Source organism: Babylonia areolata, chromosome 8 (genome assembly GCF_041734735.1).
Source record: "Babylonia areolata isolate BAREFJ2019XMU chromosome 8, ASM4173473v1, whole genome shotgun sequence".
Lineage (NCBI taxonomy): Eukaryota > Metazoa > Mollusca > Gastropoda > Neogastropoda > Buccinidae > Babylonia > Babylonia areolata.
The window spans coordinates 5,321,142-5,343,583 of NC_134883.1; the positions used below are offsets into that span (position 1 = coordinate 5,321,142).

A 22,442-nucleotide genomic window follows, 5' to 3' on the forward strand; every position below is an offset into this window, starting at 1 on the left:
TTATAGAGTCCTACATGAGGCTGAAAACATGTGAAGTGACAAACCATTGAATCAGAACTGCAGAGGCAACTCTGTTCAAATTGAAAACCAAAATATGGAAGAGAAAACTAGTCACTGTAAGAGTATCATGGCAACTGAACTCAGAATGTGCCTCCATTCTGGGCCGTTTCAATCTATTTATCACCTGAGGATCAAACAAAACAACAACAAACAAAACAACCTTAAAAGACACCTGACAATACAACAAAAATACACTGGCAGCAAAAATAGGTTGATGGGTAATGCAGGTTTTCTAGCTGACCAAAAAATAAGAAGAAAATAAAAATATAAAAAATTTAAAAAGTTCCCACTATCAATGAAAGACAGAAAGGCAGGACAGGTTCAGGGATGTATACAGGTGAATGACCAGAAAAAGCAAAAAGCCGAGTTGACAGAAAGAAACCTAATATAAAAAATGAATTAATAAATAAAAAAGAAAATTTCAGGCACAAATGGCATACTCTTGATATTTCCACTTCAAGAGACCCCAAATCCTTGCAGTGGTACTGTTTGTGGATGGAATATACAATGTACATGAAAGGAACATAGAGAAACCTGAACTGGGCCAGAGAAAGAGACCATGAGTTATCCAGTCATCCAACAACTACCCTGAACAAGTCCATACACTTTTACTGTCCTTCTTCCTACCCAATTGCACTTACAAAGGTGACTGGTGAGCTCACTGTTCGGCGCCAACAGAAGAATCACATCGTTTTCTGGTTTCAACACAGCCAACTGAAAAGCAAAATATTCAGAAACTTGTTACTCTTTTTCTCTCTCAAACACATATTTTCAAGCTTTAACTAAAACCGCCCCAGAAACAATTCAATAATAATCTAAAGCACCAATTTTCACCCTTAACCTGAGTGCCAAAGAATTTTGTAAAAAAAATATATATATAAAAAAAATAAAAAGTGCTCTCCCCCTGCAAGGGAATTTCGAGGATTCGGAGGTAATAAATCATAAAAAATTCTAGCACAAAAGGTATAGGCGATACAGAAAGAAAGTAAACGTTTTTGTGAAGGAAAATGAGTGTAGATTCTTCTTCTGGGTTTTTTTCCTCAAAGACAAAAAGTCACTATAACTTGTATGACTCATGTGAACAGCCCACAAGCTTTTGCTCAGCCTTAAAATGTGTTAAAACACTTGCACAAGAAGTAGACCTAACTACTCCAAACCTGTCAGTACTCTCTAAACTGTTTGTCAGTATCTTTTTAATTCTTAACAGATTCTCATAACACATTTTGGTCAACAAACAGCACTGAACAGTCAAGACTGATATTCTAACTAGAAAGTGTGGTAAGCAATAACTCTGAAACACTTTCAATTGGTCATTATTGTACTGAAATGTTAATCACCGTTTTTATGGGCTTAGCTGGTATTGTGGAAAGGTCTGTCACTGTAAAGATAATCATGCTCAGCTTGGAGTTCATAGACAGGTTTCCAAGAAACACACTCTCTCACACATACATGATTACAGACCCCTTACTCATCTGCAACAAACAACTGAATCAGGGTGATTACACTATCTATTACACTCATGTTAGTTTAAGAAAGAACAAAAAATTAATACGTTTCTCAGCCAAAACAACTTACACTTTCTGTTTTTCCTAGATGGTTCATCAGACGCTGAAACTGCATTTTGCTGTCAGGTCGGGGCCTGAGTTCTGCCACATTGATGTACCACCCTTTCCAGTACACCTCGCCAGTCTTCCGCAAGCAGCTCATCTCTTTGAAATATCGTTCCCAAGCTACCTTCATTTCACAGGTGTCTCGCACATTCAGGACTGTGCCTCTGTTGGACACAAGTAAACATCAGGGATCATTATTTCTGGAATAATTTCCTTCACACTTCATTTTCCTTGGATACTGATCTCCAAACATACTACAAGTCATCCATTATGGTATCAAGCTCAATCATAAATTACTCCATAACCAAAATCAAATTGTCAACATCAAACTAGGAATCAGAATTCATGACAGATTTCATCTGCGAAATTCTAAAACTCACACCATCCTTGTACTGACTTTCAGCACAGCCAAAAAGGTAATTCTCCTATCACATGGTCTCCGAGAGATTTTTTAAAATTGGCCTCCCTTAATAATTTTCCATCCATACCTCACATTAAAGTAGTTCAACATGTAGTGCATGTGTGGGGGGGTGTCGCTGTTACCTGGATTCTGATATGTGGAGTGATGACCTAGAGTAACCCGTCCGCCTAGGAAGCGAGAGAATCTGAGTGCGTTGGTTCGAATCACAGCTCAACCGCCAATATTTTCTCCTCCTCCACTAGAGTCTGAGTGGTGGTCTGGATGCTAGTCATTCGGATGAGATGATAAGCAGAGGTCCCGTGTGCAGCATGCACTTAGCACATGTAAAAGAACCCACGGCAACAAAAGGGTTGTTCCTGGCAAAATTTTGTAGAAAAATCTACTGTGACAGGAAAAACAAATAAACTGCACGCAGCAAAAAATACAAAAAAATGGGTGGCGCTATAGTGTAGGGATGCGCTCTCCTTAGGGACAGCAGCCCGAATTTCACATAAAGAAATTTGTTTGACAAAAAGAGAAATACATTTTTACCAACCAACCAGAATTTATTCCATTTGAACAATTTGTTTCTTATTCATAATGCACCAATGTTTGAGATTCAATGTATTCCCCCTTCCATGTTTATGTAAGAAACAGATTAAAGAAATTATACTATTAGAGACTTAATGGCTATTACCAACTTTTAACATGCTCACACATGAGTGTGCATCAAGTAGACAGACTTCCTCTTTTGTAACCTTTCTCATTAAACTGGAAAAAGAAGAACCAGAAAAAAATGTTTCCTTATAAAATCATAACACTGAATGCCTCTAAACTTACAAATGTGCTGGTTTGTACTGTGAGGCAGTGGACACCATCTTCACTTGGCAATCTAAAATGTCCTTGACTCGCAGATGTCCACACCAGATGACATATTCTGGGTCATCTGCTTCTTTTGGTGCAGAGACTGTGAACTTTGGAACAGATGGTGATGACAGTCTTGGGCTGCAAAAATATAAATAAGACCATATAACACCACAATAACTGATGTTGAGGGTTTTTCCTAAAATATTCTTTTCCCAGTTATGTTTGCTAAGAAGCACCTTCTTTAGACACACCCGCTTTCTTTCTCATTTACTGCATTTAGAAGAACATAAATATGGCAAAATATAAAAAAAATCTGACTGGTAATTCATGACTTGAATGACTAATGAATGAAATGAAATAAAACTCTGTAAGTTCTTTCACATAAAGATAGCTCCTACCTACTTTCGTTGTAATCAATATATGCACCTGTCCTGTGGAGGTTCAAGAAAAGCTGGGCACCCTTTGGATTTGTCATAAAGCTTTTTGCTTTGGCTGTTCTTCTTACTCTTGATTTTTTCTGAATCAAGCTATTTCATTTCAAATTAACTTATGACTTCCTAATCTTTCTGGGGATGGCTGATATGATTGAAACGGAGGGGACAGCCTGTGAAATTTACTGCAACAGACTCTCCAGAAGATTATTAGTTTTCTTTCCTTCCTCATCTTCAGCAGAGTTGGGAGATACTTTCTGTAGGCTTGTACATATATGCTGTATCTGATTCTGACACTTTCAACTTATCAAATTCACAGTATTAAAATGTAACACACACACATCAGTTGTCTTCCCCACACAAATCTGCATAAAACGAACAGTTCTAACAGACCAACACAGAAAGAGAAAGGCTGAATTACGAGTAAACCGGCGAAGAATCCAGATGTCTGGGTGATGGTGGAAGTTCCTTATAACGGAAGGTAATAACTGCATATGGAAGCACATGACGGGGGTATGGCTCCACTGTCATGTCTTCACCATACTCGTACAGGTACATCTGAAATATAACACATTTCATTCTGAAATACGGACAGCTATGTTCATTTACAGGGATAACATATATCCATATCAAGTTATTTTCACCTTTCCATAATCCGCTTGAACTCGACAAGAGTACAAGTTTTTCAATCAGTATTCATCTGCATATATGCACAGAGTGGATTAGACCACTAGGAAACCTGCACCAATGTAGACCAGATGAATGTCTCACACAAAGTGGATTGGGCCACAAGCAAATCCTCACCAATGAAGACCAGATGAATTCCTCACACAGAGTGAATTAGGCCACAAGCAAATCAGCATCAATGTAGACCAGATGAATTCCTCACACAGAGTGAATTAGGCCACAAGCAAATCAGCATCAATGTAGACCAGATGAATTCCTCACACAGAGTGAATTAGGCCACAAGCAAATCAGCATCAATGTAGACCAGATGAATTCCTCACACAGAGTGAATTAGGCCACAAGCAAATCAGCATCAATGTAGACCAGATGAATTCCTCACACAGAGTGAATTAGGCCACAAGCAAATCAGCATCAATGTAGACCAGATGAATTCCTCACACAGAGTGAATTAGGCCACAAGCAAATCAGCATCAATGTCGACCAGATGAATTCCTCACAGCAAATCAGCATCAATGTAGACCAGATGAATTCCTCACACAGAGTGAATTAGGCCACAAGCAAATCAGCATCAATGTAGACCAGATGAATTCCTCACACAGAGTGAATTAGGCCACAAGCAAATCAGCCACAAGCAAATCAGCATCAATGTAGACCAGATGAATTCCTCACACAGAGTGAATTAGGCCACAAGCAAATCAGCATCAATGTAGACCAGATGAATTCTTCCCACAAAGTGGATTAGGTCACAAGCAAATCTGCACCAATGTGGTACAGATGAATTCTTATCAATGATCTATTCCCTCACCATACTAACCTCCACCTTCCCTCCTCCCTCACCATGTCACGTTTCCAAAGTGCCACCACCCCCATCCTCCAATATCCTCCAGCCCAACCTATATCACACCCGTATCTTGTGACCATTTTTCATCTGTTCCTGTATCCATTCTTTCATCTCAATTGTGAACTGTCATCACTAAATTTTCCAATTCAACTAGCAACCAGTCATCAGCCACAACATAGATAAATACCTGTGCCTGAAACATCCATGAGACTTCTCTCAAAAGAACTAAAATTCCTCTGTCTAGAAGGTTTGGCCTTGTTCACTGGAAAAACTAGTTTCTATATACCTGTTTTGTAATTCAACCCTCCTTCAACATTTACGTCTGGTAGCGGCTTGCAGTTTAACATCCAAATGTGCCTGGTATCGCTAACTAAACATGTGCTTACTATAGGCGCAGCCATTGTTGTTTGCATAAACGAGCCTCTCGTGAGATTCACAGCCTCGTTTTCAGCACTTCCTACTGAGCATTTTGCACGTTTCAGAGTCCGATTTGCTTGAATTTTGACAAAGTTGTGATTTTTTAAAGTTGCAAGACGAGTTTAATGATTGCCGAGAGCTTTAGCATAATCTGAACGATGATTCTGAAGATGATTTTGAACCGTTTTAATGATTTTTGCATGAGAATCTTGTAAAAATCAATCATACTGAGGGGCCTAGATATCAACTGACTGAGTTTTGCCGACAATGAGAGTAAAGTTGGTACTTGGATACAGTGAATCAATCGCCGGACCTCTGAAATCATGGATCAAACGCCGGACCTCCGAAATCAATACTGTCAGTGAGTCAGTCTTGATTTCACTGATATTTATTGGCGTTCTGCACGATCTTCCTGACTGTACTAGTTCAATGGAATATATTACTGATTTGGTTAAGTTTTGCCAAAGTTTTCAAGTTTCAAAGTTGCAAGATGAGTTTGATGACTGTAAAGTGTCATAGCATAATCTGAACGACTATTCTGAAGATGATTTCTGCATGAGAATTTTGTAAAAGTCGATCGTACTTAGTGACCTAGACATCAACTGACTGAGTTTCACCAATGTTGCGAGTGTAGTCGGTACTTGAGTGTGAATCGATTGCCGGACCTCCAAAATCGTGAATCAATCGCTAAACCTCCAAAATCGTAAATCAATCGCTGGACCTCCAAAATCGTGAATCGATCGCTGGACCTCTGAAATCATGAATCGATTGCCGGACCTCCGAATTCATGAATCAATTGCCGAACCTCCAAAATCATGAACTGATTGCCGGACCTCCAAAATCATGAATCGATTGCCAGACCGTCAGAATCAATACAGTCAGTCGTTGATTTCACTGATACTCATTGGCGTTCTGCATGATCTTCCTGATTTTGCTAGTTCAATGAATTATATTTTTAATTTCATTATGGAGAAATTACATGTGAGGTAGGTTTGTCGTTTGTTTTTGTTTGTTTGCTGTTGTTTTTCTCCCCACCATCATCGGAAAACACATCATCCCTCAAAATGAAAAGAACATAAAAATCAGCACGTTCATTGTTGCAATTCAAGCTGAGTAAGAAAAGGAATAAAAAGAAGATGTGTTAGAAGATGCTGCAGACCAGACAAAATTATTCCAAAAAAAGACATACTGTAATTAAAAGAACTTTTTTCAAAGTTGACCAGCAAATTTGACACTTTTATTTTTTTGTGTAAATACAAAGCAACATGAGCCTGGAAACAAAAATTCTTTTGCAACTTTATTATGTGTAAATGCAGGAAAAATAAATATGTGCAATAAAAAAAGGTAATTATATTTTCAATCAATTTTTATTATTACTCGCTTTTGAAAATCACAACGGCTATTCCCCTTGGCACGGGATTTCATAGGTGATAAGTGCTGGGCGACCTGGGGGTAAGAGGGTTAATCATAAAGGATTACTAACCAAGATATACAGGTATGCTGATGAAATCTATTACGTCTGGAAAATATTACATTCCAAATCAAAACCTTGACTCATGAGTCTGCTGATAAATTCTAAAAACTTGTGTTCATCCTGTGTGCCATGTTTCATCAGCATCGTCTCAGTGATTTGTATTCTCAGCTTCACATGAGCACATCTGATTGTCTTTTGCTCCCCTTCTTTGTACCCCTTACTTCTTTCATCCCCCTTGGGATGGAATGGTCCATTTGCAATCTTTTCAATCAACAGCAAAAAGCAAGTCTGTCATATAAACAAACCATTTTTTAAATAATACATTAAGTCTTCTCTTCTATGCATAATTGAGGTACTGTGATCTGTCATCAATGGGAAATCAAAATTGCAAGCTATTATGTTAATTGTAAAAACATTAAATTCAATACAGAACACAAGCTCCTCTCACCTGGTAGAGTTCATAAAACTGCTGCTGAGAGTCAGGAGAGACATCCAGACTGCATTTAGCCATGTGACAGTCATAGTTTGGAGTGGGTTCCAGGGATGGCCCTGAACGGTTTTCAGTGACAGCCTTGACTTTACCCTGTGGTAATATATGCACAAAACCCACTGCCCCTATGTAAAAATAATCTGGAACACTAGAACATCCAGAATTTCTGAGCAAGGTGCAACAGCTATCAAATACAAGACAAGAACTTGAAGAAAAATGGGATGATAAAATGGGTAATGCATGCAATAAAGGGAGGGGGAGAGAAATAGAAGTGATACAGTACATGGAGAGACGGAGACAGTCGCGCAAGAGGAAGAGGAGGTTAGTATCAGAGTGACAGATGGAAGGTTTGGGAAGGAAAACAGTTAAGGATAGTATGAAGCTTTACAGTTTCAATGACGGATGCAGGCTATCAGATACCAAAAGAAGCAATGAAATTATGGGAACCAGACCTGACAAAAACAGTTTCTGCTTCCCACCCATCTCTTCCTTCTCCAACTCTCACAACAGCCCTTGACCAAAGGCATTGTGTCAGTGCCCCAGTTCAAGATAAAAGCGTTCAAGCATTTCTGTGTGCATTCATCTGTGTATCTTGTACACGAGGCAATTATGTTATTCAGTCTAACCCACACAGACTCCAAATCCAAATAAACAGACCCATCTTCTAAACTATTTTCTGACCTTAGCCATTCAGTCAGATGTGGGTGGTCAAGAAAAATATACTAAAGCATAAGTAATAAAGGAAAAGCTCGTGTCACACACATACACACAGTCTCAAATATTCTAAGACACAAACATTCTCTCTCTCTGTCTCTAGCAGAGTTAGTCTCCAAGATCTGCAATTGTTTATTACCACAACACTTCCATCCAATATACTCTAATCAAAGTCTGCCAATAACTCATTATTATTGCACACATTACCTTGTAAGAAATTGAAAATGTATTCTTTTACTCAATTTCCACACTGAATAAATCAAAGACAAAAACCTTCATGACTTTGAAGACCAGCAGCTTGCCCATTGACCCATGAAAGAAGGAAACTGGTCGAATGGTGTCAATATACCTGCAAAGCTGGGCTCCTGAAATACATTTATTGTGTAATTCTTAAGGTGTTTTTTTTTGTTTTGTTTTTTATTCATATACATTGTCAGTTCTCATTTGTGTAAATGTACATCAGACCACATGTTTCAATTTCAAGCAACAAATCCAGTACATGCATAACCAGAATAAAACAAGATGAAATATATAGCTCAAAGCACACACACACACACACACATATATATATATATATATATATAATCATCATCAAACATTTAAAGAAATCAACTCTGACAATATATTACAATACCAACAATAATAATAATATAGGTAATAATATCAGACTGGAAATTTCAAGTCGCTGACCATGTGATGTGACCCTTTCACTCTATTTTTTCCTCTGAAGTTATGTTTCTGACCCACCTTATCCTTCCCAACATGAATTGACAGCATATATCATATGTTTTTCATTTTTTATCATTATTACATTATCATTGATTTTTCTTATACTGTTATCATTATATCATGCAATTACATATCATTAAAAAGCATAAAACATGTACAACAAAATAACTATTACAAATTTCATAAAATTGTACACAAATCATTAAATTCATCAACAACAATCCAGCACAACAAATCAGTTAACAAATCATAGAAACTGGATGAAATTGAATTGAAAACTAAATTCCCACTCCTTTCCTTAATTCCTTGCATCATGTGTGGCACTATGCAATAGCTTGGATTTTATGTTTGTAGAAGGTAATCAGTTACTGATGCATACAAATTTTAAAAGATGCACTGATGTGGTGACAAGCCTGTCACTTGACACTGATTTTTTTTCAGTCAGTGAGACAAAAACGTTTCTCTTATTCTCCTGCAAAGATTACCATGACTTGAGTTTCAAACTCCAAAAATGTTATCCTCTTCAGTACAAACATTGTAAACAAATAACCAAAAACTTCTACCAAGCCAGGACACAAAATGTGCAACAGTATTACTAATACTTGCACAAAGCCATCAACATTATGTCCTGACCCATTACTTTTGAAAAGGAAAAGGATCACTTGATTTTGTGTTGAACAGGTCAAATGACCTACAAAGGCTACAGTATCCTGGATCAAACCTAAATTCTGATGGATTATGTTTGAACAGAAATGAATAGGAAGGAATGAAAAAATGCCAAGTGAAAGCCCTAACAGGCTAAGCACATTGGTCTGTTCAGCCAATGACTACCTATTTCAGAGTCAATGCTGTCATTGCTTGCTCGCTTCCTCTTGCTGTTTAACATTCATACATGAGAACTCTCAAAAGGTTACCTCTTCAAAATTGAAGTTAACTGCATTTCTGATAATGTGTTTCCAACTGATACACACACAAAAAACAACAGAAAATAACAGGTGTGTTAGCACATCATAACAGAGTAAGTGTGTGTGTGAAAGTGAATGAGTGCGAGTGTGTGTGTGTGTGCATGTAGGTTGTGAGAATCCAAACTAAGAGTGGGCAAGCAAGCAAAGCAAATTCTGCCTAAAACAGAAGGGCTGATAAATCTGCACTGGTATTAAACATATTTTATATTATTACTTCTATCTATCTATTTTCTCTTTGTAATATTTGGTAAAAATGATACATACCCATTCCAGGATGCCCAATGGTAGAACTTGAGAGGTTACCAATATGCAGTCCTTCTCTACTGATTTTCTCAACCTACCAACAAAAAACAAATCATCATCCTTGAAAAACCGAACTGACAGTGACACCACTTAAACTTTAGAAATGAAAAATAAAAGGAATATAAATGTTTAAAATCTATGCACTGAATCTGAGATTAATGCATAACAGAACCAAGTAGGGCATTATGAGAGTATGGAATATCAAGAAAACCAAAATAAAACGTGAACACAGTACATATAAGCACCGTACGATAGCAGTTTGTTTTGTTTTTTTAAGTTTACTGATCCAGCTTGGAATATGCATGCTATGCTTTCTGCTTTAATACTGATGAACATCAACACAAAAACATCTCCCACTGCTTCACTCTTCCTCTTCAGTCTTCTGTTGTTACTGCAGTTATCTATTTTTTGTCAGTTCACAAAGGAGGTGATTCCAGACTTGACTTTAGTTAAAATATTTGTTTCTATTTTATAATAATATTCTACTTAAAAACTAAAAAGTTAAATGTTTTTATTCTATTAAATGCTGTTCTTAGTCTTTGTTCCAGTAATCGTATACTTTTTCTTATTTCAACAATTAAAGAGAAAAAGAGGGAGATAATGCATGGACTGTCAGAGACCAAAGGACGAATGTAAAGATTACAATTATGCCTGATGGGCTAATTGATAGATAAAGGTATGGCCAGTTTCAAAATAGTTTTGAACATGATTGAATTTCCACAACAAATTATCACAAACTTTGCTGGGTTCACTTTGTTCACCTCACTTATAATACTATTAATAGGTAGGTCCAGCCTAAGCACAAGCCTCATATCTCCATGCCTTAAAGAGTGCAAGAATGTATGAACCCACACCAAATTTCAAAGCAATATCTCAAATAGTGATTGAGATACTGAGTTTTAAACTTGGTGATTTTAGTGAATCTCACAAAATGGCATTTTGGAACCCATGCAGAACTGCAACTTACAGATTCCCATGATCAAAACTCTTCATATAATAATCTGCATAGTCTATAGAATATCCCCATTTTTTTCAGTTGGCTATTAATGTTATTGGTTGAATGCCAGTATCATAAAATCAGGGGAAAACGCTTATTTTCTGTATGTCCAATCCACAGTTTTAATGGTAGCCTTACTAAAATGACGAACTAAAAAACATTTCCATCTACATAAACATTTCAGTTATCTACAGGTTCAGGAAAGACTGTAAATATACAAACTTACCAGACAGTGAATACTAATCATAAAATAAATCTTAAATGACTGCATGATTATATCAATAGGCTTATGTGTAACATTAACCCCTAGGCTGCCTATATGACAAGATAACTCGTCATGGCAAGCATGTACGCTTCGCTGCCACAATGACAAGATAACTCATCACCGAAATATTCAGACTTTTCCCTGCTTTGCATTCAGTTCGTTGACAAAAATGCTGGTAGCTTTAGCTTGGGGAATCTTTCTAGATTCTATTCATAGCTGGAAACACCATCAACGTCATGAGGCAATCCTTTATTTGAACGTTTTGGTTGGGTTACTGACCGCAGTGTTTGCCTGGCTCCTCTCCTCGCTCGCTCAACAAAATGTCGGATTGACGCTGTGCTCAAGACATGCGATCGTGACGAACTAAATCAACCAAGATTGTTTTCTTTAGCTGATGCTAACTGAAGTGTTAATTCGAAGGAGAAATCAGTGTTGAACATTTATAGGACGATTTGACAGAAACTAAAGGGAGCTATCAAGAGAGTGGCCAAGATACGACTATCAGTGAGTGATGCCAGCTATTCAGCTCTGGCAGACGACAGAAGTCACCCAAATTTTTAGGACACAGTGTGAGCGATTTTCTTGGCACTCAGCCAACGCTGTCTGATGAGAACTGGATCAAGTGACCCTGTGAGAGGGGTGAAGAGGAGGGGGGTGGAGACTGGGGGGGCGTGGCCTCACATCCATATTATCACTTGGAGAAGTCACGATGCATTGTGTATCTATTTCGTGTTGTTTTTTTCTGTTTTTTTATATTGTGGTTGTTTTAGTATGATTTTGTGTGTGCTGATATCCATTTGTCCAGAAAATGGTATTTTAGTGCAAATTACCTGACTAATGTTTGTATTGTAATGAACAAGTTGAAAATGTGACAAAAAAACAAAACACTGATTTTAAAACAACAGCATGTCACTAAAAATATATATAATTGGAAAACAGCATGTGTTTTGTATTCTTTATTCATTTGCCTTTCAGAAAATATATACTTTTATTGGTCTTTCTCCAATAACAAAGAGCACAAATTGTCTGGGAAAAAACCCTGGCAAATAGATTTCACTTAATAATCTAATTTTCCTGGCAGCAAAAGGGTTAATGTTAAAAATAATCATCCTTTTAAATAGTTTTTTCCCCAACATGAAGTTAACCTATTGTAAGCATCACTCTTATCTGTTTTCTTCTTGTTTGCACTTCTTTAAGTTTAACTATTGATCAGTACAGCTGATAATACCTTTCATCCAGTTCTAAGGTATAAACATCCAACTGAAACTATGCATGGTCAGTCTTAGTGCTGAAGTATCAAGATTATAAAAAAATAAAATAAAAAAAAGGTTGAAGGGAAACAATAGTCTTACAATACAGCATCAAAAGGTGCCAATGGTTGTGTCATTTTGGTTAGTTTTTTTCAGTTTCTTTTTCATTAAGTAACTGCAGACGTTCGAAAACATTCAAAATTCAGAAGCACATAAATGCATAAAATCTTGTATTTGTTTCTGTAATCCATGTGCTGAAGATTCTGTCTCCACACGCATACCACACACAAAAGCATGCCTATGTAAACAAAAAACACTAAAAATAAAAAGCAAGCACACATACAAAAAACATTTGTGCATGTATATAAACACTTGGTAGACACATATTCTAAAAAAATTTAAAGGATGCATATAATAAAGAGATAAACACACACTAAGTTACTAAAAACAAACACATACATGCACATCACCGGACCTGTTTGATACTGAAGTATAATCATATATTTTGTTTTCAGGAACACATAACAGGAACACATTATTCCCTAACCGAAAATGTACACAAATATCTTGTAACAATGTAAGCATATATATACAACACACATATATGTATTACTTTGAAATGAAAAAAAATTTCGCGTAACAAATCATTTTGTGTGAACTCTGTATATGTTGTGTGATCACTAAGTTGCCCCTGACTGAAGGCATGTCTAATCGATCATTCTCAGCCATTTTTGTCCCCAAAAAATCAACTTTAAAAATTCATAGCTCAGAAACTTCTCAACCTATCCATCTGCTTCAAACTTTAAAATGGTGGCAGTGGAAGGAAGTAACAAACATACTTCTGTTCTCACAAACATACTTCTGCTTTTTATGGGACTGCTAAAAGTAAAAGCGAAGGTAAAGGCAAATGGACAGTGTTTAGTGGGCCACACCAGGCAGTTCAGGGATTGAAAAGGGCACTTCTGATGAGCCATGTCGGGTGACTGAGGAAGAAGGTTAATCATTCTAAATGCCACTTCCAATTTGACTACTGCGATCAAAACTTGCATTTTTCTCTTCAATACATTATAAAACAGAACTTCAACAATCAAATTTACATGATAGAATTTAATATAAAATTTGGTCTATCTGAGCAAAACTTATAATGAAGCAGGGTACTGAAACCACTGATAAAAAAAAAAAGAAAGAAAAGATTGATCAGTAGAATTAAACTCATCAAAACATGTCAGGTCCCCACTTTTCCATTACATGGACATTGCAGCTCAAGTGCATCTGAGTCAATGTATTTTAAAAAAAGAAAATTTATGTTTTTGGTGGTATGTCCAATAGAAAGGATTTGTTTTGTTTGGAAAGTGCAGTGGGGAGTCAAAACACAAGGTTGATTTCTGTTTTTTATTAACTGAACAAAAGTCAAAAGGTATCTAAATGAAAATGAGCTTCCGCAAAAATGGATCTTTTATTTGATAGATCTATCATACCAACTGGTTGAGAGTTGAAATATCTGCAACCTATTCTGGTCACCTATTCTCATTCAGACCAGAAGCAGACATTACACTTGCCGCGCTGCTGTTTGGAGACCAAAGGGTATCCCATTTCCCACGTTCAGAATCACTAATACTCCCCCACAGTCACACACAAAAAAGAAACATTCGAAGAAAAGTACAAAGATTATTTTTCTGATATATTTTTTAATTCAATTTCTATGTATACTTGTACATTTGCCCTTGCTATGGCGAAGAAAAAAAGTGATAAAATAGTCTGTTAACCATTGTTTCACACTATCACAGCATTACATTCTGACCAGACCTACCTACTTATAACTTTGACTTCGTTATGGAATGTAGGAACAGAAACCCTTCTCTACCTTTCAATATCTGTTAACCTTTTCCCACCAAAGACCAGCAACCAGCTACTCTCAAGATCCTGACTCTAGCCATGATAGAGGAGTCCTACCCAGCCAGCTCCTGGACCCATGTATACACGGACGGATCAGCGGAGGAAGCCACACACAACGGAGGCAGTGGTGTCTACGTCAGATTTCCCGATGGAGAGCACAGCAGCATCGCACTCCCTGGAGGAAAGCTCTGCTCCAATTTCAGAGCCGAAGTCCTGGCCATCAAAACAGCAGCAGAATTCCTCTCCTGTGGAAAGTCCCTTGGCAGCATCTCCATCTTCACTGACTCCATGTCCACACTCCAGGCCCTTGACTCCCCTGATCCTGGTCCACTGATCCAGTCCCTTAAGGCCTCCCTCACAACCCTTACCCAAACAGCCCCAACGACCCTCCAGTGGGTGCCTTCACATGTAGGCCTCCCAGGCAACGAGCGTGCAGACCACCTCCCTAAGGAAGGAAGCCAGCTCACACAGCCAACCATTCCTGCCACATATGAGGAAGCAAAAACTCTCCTCTGCAGCAGATTCCGAAGAGGCTGGGTCACCCTGAACGGAGGCTACCAGGCACACCAAGATCCCATCAGGACACTGGAGAGAAGACACCAGACTACCATATACCGCCTTTGCACAGGACACTGCGGCCTCCGAGCACACCTGAAGAGGATTGGAGTGGCAGCCACATCCCTATGTGATTGCGGCCAGGCTGACCAGACCCCATCCCATATTCTCCAAGACTGCCCCCTGTATGAGAAGATGCGGCAGCAGTCCTGGCCTGGGGGTGCTGACCTCAACACCAAGCTCTGGGGGATGGCAGCCGATCTTCACCGGACGTCCGAGTTTGTGGCATCCCTTGGACTTCGACCCTGACTGCGTAGCTGTCGAACGCAAAGATGTTAACCTTTTCAGCCCTTTAAGGTCGTCTGCCTGTGCAGCCTTCCTGGCCTGGCATGTTTTGGCCTGGCTGCATCAACGGGAATGGGTGCTTCACTTCAGGCACAAATTTATAGCAGCTGTTCAACCAATAGCTACCAAACTTCACATTATGATTGAAATGTAATTTTGACACAAATTGCTGGAGTCTCAAGACAAAGGATGTAACAGTATACTTGTAACTTTAATTAAAAACAGAAATAATAAAATGTCAGCTTCTGTCGATGTTGAAGATTGTGGGCTGTCTACTTGATTGTCTATACTGCTTGCAAATTTCAACTCCTTCACTTTCCCATGAATTATCGAAAGAATTAAAAGAGAAACTGTCATTATCTGGGCTGAATTCACTGCAAGAGTCCATCATAATTTCACTGAGCTCTAAACTGCACAGTAAGCCTCTGACGGTTTACCATATCAAACGAAAACTGGATAAAAAGCACGTTATTCGTTCGATTTTTGGAGCAAAACTTCACATACCAGTGAGGAAGGAAGTTAAGTTGGAGTTACTTCCCTTACATAGCAGTTTAATGCATAATAATGAGCTGACGAACCGGTTTAAATAAACAGGTTTCTTCACCTGCCTGTCAGGTGGGATCAGACGGAGAACGGGGATCAGCAGTGCATACCTCTCAGGCAGGCGCAGGGTTGAATGAGTTAAGCCCCAAGCTTTCTTAACTCTTTCACTGCCAAGTTTCTGTTTGAAAAAAACTCCCCAGTGCTAAATATTTTAGACTAAATGCTCTCAGTCACAAGCTTCAGTTCATGTCAAAGCACAATCAAAGGACTTGTTCACTTCAGACTGGATCAGAAGGCAATGGTTAGTCATTGTTCTACTGGCAGGAAACCGGCTGTAGCTGTCAAGCTTTGTTACTGTGTGAAAAAGGGTCCTTTTAACATGACCCCCTGATGTCAACTTAAGTTACCTATGACGATGTATTGTCTAGTCGACTAAGGTCGCCAATGGCAGTGAAAGAGTTCATGGAGTGAACACCATCAAACCATCAATCTGAAAACCTAAAAAATGTGTAACTGTAACTGTAAGCAACAACATAAAGAGAACAACAAAATGAAAATACAAACCTGCTTATCATCATCCACATGTACATAGAGGAAAGCAAAACTGTCAGTAATGTCACGCTCAGAGTATCCATTCTGTCGCATCTCCTTCCTCTTGTCCAAGTACTACCAGAAAAGAAAAAAGTAACGTGTGAATCATACAATATCAAAGCAAAACAATATGCACACAATGGAAAACTCTTTCAAACAATCAAAGTTTACACATAATCATATTCACAGTTATACAATGTAATCTGGTCTTTGTGAAGTCATATCTAATACTATGAATGACTTATAAAGTACCCCATCTCCACAAGCTCAACAATAAACAGAATACTTTTTTCGCAACAACTGATTTCTATCATTTCTATTTAATAAAGGAATTTAAGTAACCATTCAAATTCTGTACCACAAACGGAAAAAGTTATCAAGATTCATAAGTCTAAAAGTGACAAAACATTAATAAATATAAAACAAGTACATTTGTTTCTCGACAAAAATGCAGATGGCCATTCAATGATTCATGAACACTCAATGATCAGACCTTTGCACTAAGGATTCTGCAAACAAAATATAGCAGCCTCCTTTACCTAATTTCAATATGTTCTGGCAAACAAACATATAACCACATCCGGCCTTCCCGTTCAGGAACTTGCACCATTTGTTTTGATAAACAGTTAGCCAACAACACTTACTGGCTGGTGTCATCGAATTTATAAATCCTGATGTCTTCTTTGTTTATTATGGGTGATAAATTATCATAAAGATAAAAGATTATAACTTTTAAACTGGATGTTTATCAAGTTCTGTTTGTGCAAATAGTCATTAAACCTATGTGAAAAAGAAATTCAAATATACTTCAAAATTTTTTTAAATGTAAAGTTTACTGTTTCCTGTGTCCTTCCACTGCCAGGTAATGCATTTTATTTATAATGGAATCTGTGAGAAGAATTTCTCTCAGTGATAAGAAACTCTAGGGACAGCTGGACAGTGCAAGGTCTTCAGAGAAGAAGCCCCTCCTCAGTCAAGTGCTTCACCTTTCGGCCCTTAACTCCTTACAGTGGAGTGATGGCCTAGAGGTAACACGTCTGCCTAGGAAGTGGGAGAATCTGAGCGCGCTGGTCGGATCACGACTCAGCCACCGATATTTCCTCCCCCTCCACTAGACCTTGAGTGGTGGTCTGGACGCTTGTCATTCGAATGAGACGATTAACTGAAGTCCTGTGTACAGCATGCACTTGGTCAAGTTAGTGCACGTAAAAGAACCCTGGGCAACAAAAGGGTTGTTCCTGGCAAAATTCCGTAGAAAAATCCACTTTGACAGGAAAAACAAATAAAAACTGCATGCAGGAAAAAATACAAAAAAATGGGTTGAGAAATCGGTTGTGATAAAAAAGAGAAATACAAATACAAATACACTCTATGGGAGCCGCACCCAGGTCAAGACTCGTGGATGCCCTTCTATTGCCGCATTTTTTATTTCTTTTTCCTGATCCTCAGCAGATTTGAACCCGCGCCTCCAGAGTGGTTGCCACTTCAGGACTGAGTCACCTTTTCTGGCAGACGTTTTAACCACTAAGCCATCGTACGCCTAGTTTGAGTTCATAAATTTAATCCTTAATAAGTTTACTTTCATTCCTCCTCGACCAGAACCATCTGGAAGTCTTTTCTGCTGCTTCTGCCATTGCCTCGAGAGCCCGTGTCCTCTCTCTTCCAGAAATCGACAGAATCGACAGCTGTTTCATGAGGCTGTAGGCAGATACGCTCACAAACCCTCTTGCACCAATTCAAAGGCCCGATTCCATATATCAACACCAACAAAGCATTTCTGCTGAAAATGTTTATGTTTACCACAGACACACATACACATGCAACTACAACAGGGTTATCAAATTTTGAAAGACTCACTCTGTTTTCTCACACGAGCCAAAAATATTTATAATCAATGACTTATGTTACATACAAAAAGACAAATATTAGGAAATCTACACATTTATGTTTGTTGCATATCAATGATCCATAGACTGGCTTCAAGATTGCTCAGTTTCAATTTGTCGTTGTTTGAACTCTTCATTTTGTTTACTCGCATCAATATGACGTGTGATTCATTCATTGCCAAACTGTCTCATCTTTCCATTGACTGCCACTGTGGCAGTACTGCAGAGGTGAAAGTAAAAGCATTTCAAACACATTCATCAGCCATGCTAGCTGTAAGAAGAAAAAATGCATACATCTATGAAGCTGTCTACTTGTGGAACGCAGGATGCTTATGAAAACTTAATACTTTCTCAAATCTCATCAGTTCATGATACCACTAATTAATGAAGTTTATCAAATGATCTGTGGCATCTTCCTGCCAAAGGATGCCCATTATTGTAGAAATGAGTTCACATTTTGTTCAAAGCAAGAGGTTTTCATCACTGTGTGGACAAATTCAGTACAGATGAAAAGTTCCAATAAATATTCTACAAACATGGGTGACATTTATGAAGGCAACATATTGTCTGTTGGCATAAATAGCTAGGATATGAAATGTTCTGTAATAAAGTTTTGCAGCTGTGCAGCATCACAGAATACAACTGCTGGACAAAAAAATATTACCTTCTGTGTTCGCTCAGCATTCTGAATCATGGACACTCGCACAAATTCAAATTTGGATGATGACTGAGGGAAACGAAAATACTTTGTAAGAGATGGCAGTATCTCTTGCTGCCATTCTCTTGACTCTGTGGATATGTCCATGAACAGATCTGAAAATAAAACAAAACAATCTTAGAAAGAATGCCAACCATGGTAACAGACACTAACAAATTTACTGTGACTAAGTAACAAACACATACATCAGGAAAATTGCTAACTGGTCACATTTTTATCAGAATACAAGCTATTTATAAACTGACAATGCTGACTTTTTCCCCCTACAGGTTTTCCATAATTAATTTCAGTTCACATCACTCAGGCTTCGCTCCAAATAAAAAGAAAGAAAGAAAAGAGGGAAAGAAAAACAAAAAAATTTTTTTTTCAATTATGATACAATTACAAACGTGTGTATGTGTGTGTGTGTGTGTGTGCGCGCGCGCACGCATCTGTCTGTTCTATCTCAGTCTCTGTGTGTGTGTGTGTGTGTGTGTGTGTGTGTGTGTGCGCGCGCGCGCGCGCATGTGTGTGTAAGACAGAGTGACTGTGTGCACATGCATAAGTCTTTCCTGAAATCGGGGTCAGGACAAATACGCTGCAAGGACCAGCCGCTGTGGCGAAGTGGTTAGCATCGTGGACCGACGGCTGGGAGGACGCAGGTTCGAATCCCAACGGAGGTTTTTTGGCCCGCAGCTGGCTCCTACCCACAGTTGAGCTATGGGCTTAAATGGGGAGACTGGGACCACAGTCGAGTGTCATCCACTTCACAGATGAGTCTTTGGGTGTGTTGCTCTAATTACCTGACCAACTCTGCAAGTGTTTGTATCTCTCAGGCCTGGCTGATGCCGGGATATCATTAAGAAAGGAAGCATAGATTACAGCCTTGTCACAAAGTCCCAAACCAAACTGGCCTTCCATATCAACACTGTCATCATCATCGTCATCCTCCTCCTCCATCATCATTACCAATATAAACAAAAATGTCCCAAAGCCTGTGGTCTTTCATGCCCTGCTGTCATGATGACCTCAGTTTTGATATCCCTCCACTTCTGTGCTTGGGGTGAGTCCTGTCAATGCCTTCAGTGTTGACAGATTCATGGGGGGGCTGTTGCTGAAGGGACATGACGGCGGTCCATTCTGGGAGGGGCGCTCATTCAGTCTGGCTCTGCGACTAAGCCATTATTGTCATATGGGGCTTAGCAGGTGGTGTCCTAAGTATGTTAAATCAGAACAGGCACCACTGAACACCACTGAAGTGACTCAGCAGTGCCAGGTCTCCTCTGGTGTGTGGCCTCCTGGCGACCTTACACTGATTGTTCCCTGCTGACTGCCAGTGCTGGGACTGAGACAGACGAACCCAGGTGTGGCCGTGTACTGGAGACTCGGAATGAGTGGCGTGGGAATAATGCCACTGAAATGGTGCAGATGACGGGGCAGCAAACAAAAACCCAGGGGTAAATCTGGCCATCGTGCTAATGGACTTGGGAGAGCATGTGTATATATAAAAAAAAAATAAAATAAAAAATCTGTACTGTTACTGATGGAAAACAGGTGGCAGAGAACTTTTGATGACCATCTTAAACGCTGTGGTAGTCCCTGCACACACTACTTCTTCCTCCAGGTGATTCAGTTCTGTTGTTCTTGTCGAGTTCTTCAGTTGGTCTGTTTTGCAGATTAGAAATTTATATCTATTCAAAACCCTTACTGTTTTGGACAGTTCTTCCTACTATATTCAGAATATATTGTCTGTGTCATGATCTTTATAAGAAGTTGGTCTGGATCTTCTGCTGGTCTTGCAAGCAGGTATCAACAATTCTTTTGGTGGTAAAGCTGGGATTTGGCAATTTACATTCCTATAGTCTATACATTGTGGTGGATGATTTTGCGCCGACCCTCCAGAGGTGGTAGTTTGTTTTTGTAAATGTAGCATGTGAGTCATGCAGCCTGAATCCCTCGATCTGTAATCTTTAGTGATCAACTTTACATAATTGAAATTCAGAGCATATCAAATTTTATGCACTTTGCTTCAAATACAGGTCTAAAGAAGAAAGGGGAAGGCGGGAGGGGATGGGGCAAAAAAAGAAATGGATCCTAAAACTAAAAGGTACATTACAGAAAGGAACAACTTTAAGCTTTATAAAGATGGACATAAAATGAAGAAAAAAATAAAATCAAAAGAGCTTTTCACATTCTTTTAGTTGTTATCTACTTGATTATATGCAGGAATTACAAAATAAAAAAGGGGGCGGGGCTGCAATAGTTGCACAAAAGAGATCATTTTCAAACAGGTCATTTTTAACTGCAGAATGGTGTGGTCTTCACATCTGACTTAAGTTTTTACCACTAACAATGATTTTAATTTTCGACTTCACTTGGGTTTTATTATGTCTCATAAATAACCAATCTCTGAATCAGATTTAAAGAACATTGGATTAAAAATACCTTTTTTCTAAATGCAAATCTCTCTCGCTGTGGTCACTGTGTTTATACATGTATCAAATCGACTCACTGTCTATATCCAGAACAAGTTGTGGGGGACTTCGGCTTTGGTAACCAAACCACAATGTTTATCACAAGCAGAAACAAACCGCACTGCCGCACACACACCGCAACGTTATCAGTTCTCAAGTTGAAAGTTCAGATGAGAACACATCACTTACATCTACTTTTAACAAACCTACAAACTTTTAGTATGAAAAAATATTTTCACCATCCAGCAAATCTTTCGACTAAAAACAAAACAGACACGCGGAAACACTCACTCGTCAAGCGGACAACAAGTATAAATATAGTAACTCGGAACGGGTGAGCTGAGCTAAAAATAGCACATACGTGCGAGGAGCAAATCATGATGCGTCATACCAAGACAACCAGCGGAGTACCTTGTTTGCTTCTTTTGAGCTTTGGAATTGTAAATGGAGACGTTGCCTCTTGAGTTTCTTGCCGTGATTCCACACCATACGCGTAGTTTCCCGACGCCTTCGCGCCATCTTTGTTTTCAAAAGCGCTGGCGTCGTTGTTTACACCTTGAACCTGAAGACTGTCACTGGAACCAGGGGTCCTTGAAGAAATTCTACTCATTTGTTCATTTTCGGTTCCTTCAGCACTCGAGGAAGATTTTCTATTCAAAATGTCGAACACATTCGCCATCAATGTCGCTCTTTTCGTGTTTCTTCCATACAGACTACCATCGCCAGTTCATTTTTGCTATCCCACACGTGAATCATGCAGGCGCATGCGCGCATCAAAGGGGCGTAAGTTAGACTGCAATGTGACGTCAATTTGCGTCAATGCACTGGGACGCACAAGAAAAGAAAACACAGATTTTGAAAATCATCTTCATATTCAAATGAAAATGATTAATAGTCTTTCATTGTTATTTCGAGGTTATTCGAACTTTCACAGGTAAGCAAAAAATAAATAAGG

The 22,442-nt window shown here is 38.7% G+C and overlaps 1 protein-coding gene across 2 annotated transcripts in view; it reads right to left on the reverse strand.

Moving 5' to 3' along the window:
• The window catches only part of LOC143284476 (uncharacterized), a 74,585-nt gene extending 52,357 nt beyond the window's left edge, over nt 1–22,228 (reverse strand). For both annotated transcript variants that reach the window (XM_076591148.1, XM_076591147.1), the window contains exons 1-10: nt 21,899–22,228; nt 18,981–19,129; nt 16,404–16,505; nt 9,950–10,022; nt 8,265–8,356; nt 7,236–7,370; nt 3,790–3,926; nt 2,911–3,075; nt 1,636–1,834; nt 702–774 (exon numbers count right to left, since the gene is read on the reverse strand). In XM_076591148.1, coding sequence (XP_076447263.1) covers nt 702–774; nt 1,636–1,834; nt 2,911–3,075; nt 3,790–3,926; nt 7,236–7,370; nt 8,265–8,356; nt 9,950–10,022; nt 16,404–16,505; nt 18,981–19,129; nt 21,899–22,166 — 1,393 coding nt within the window. In that variant the 5' untranslated portion in view covers nt 22,167–22,228. The remainder of the gene's footprint in view (nt 1–701; nt 775–1,635; nt 1,835–2,910; nt 3,076–3,789; nt 3,927–7,235; nt 7,371–8,264; nt 8,357–9,949; nt 10,023–16,403; nt 16,506–18,980; nt 19,130–21,898) is intronic.
• Nucleotides 22,229–22,442: the final 214 nt, after the last annotated feature.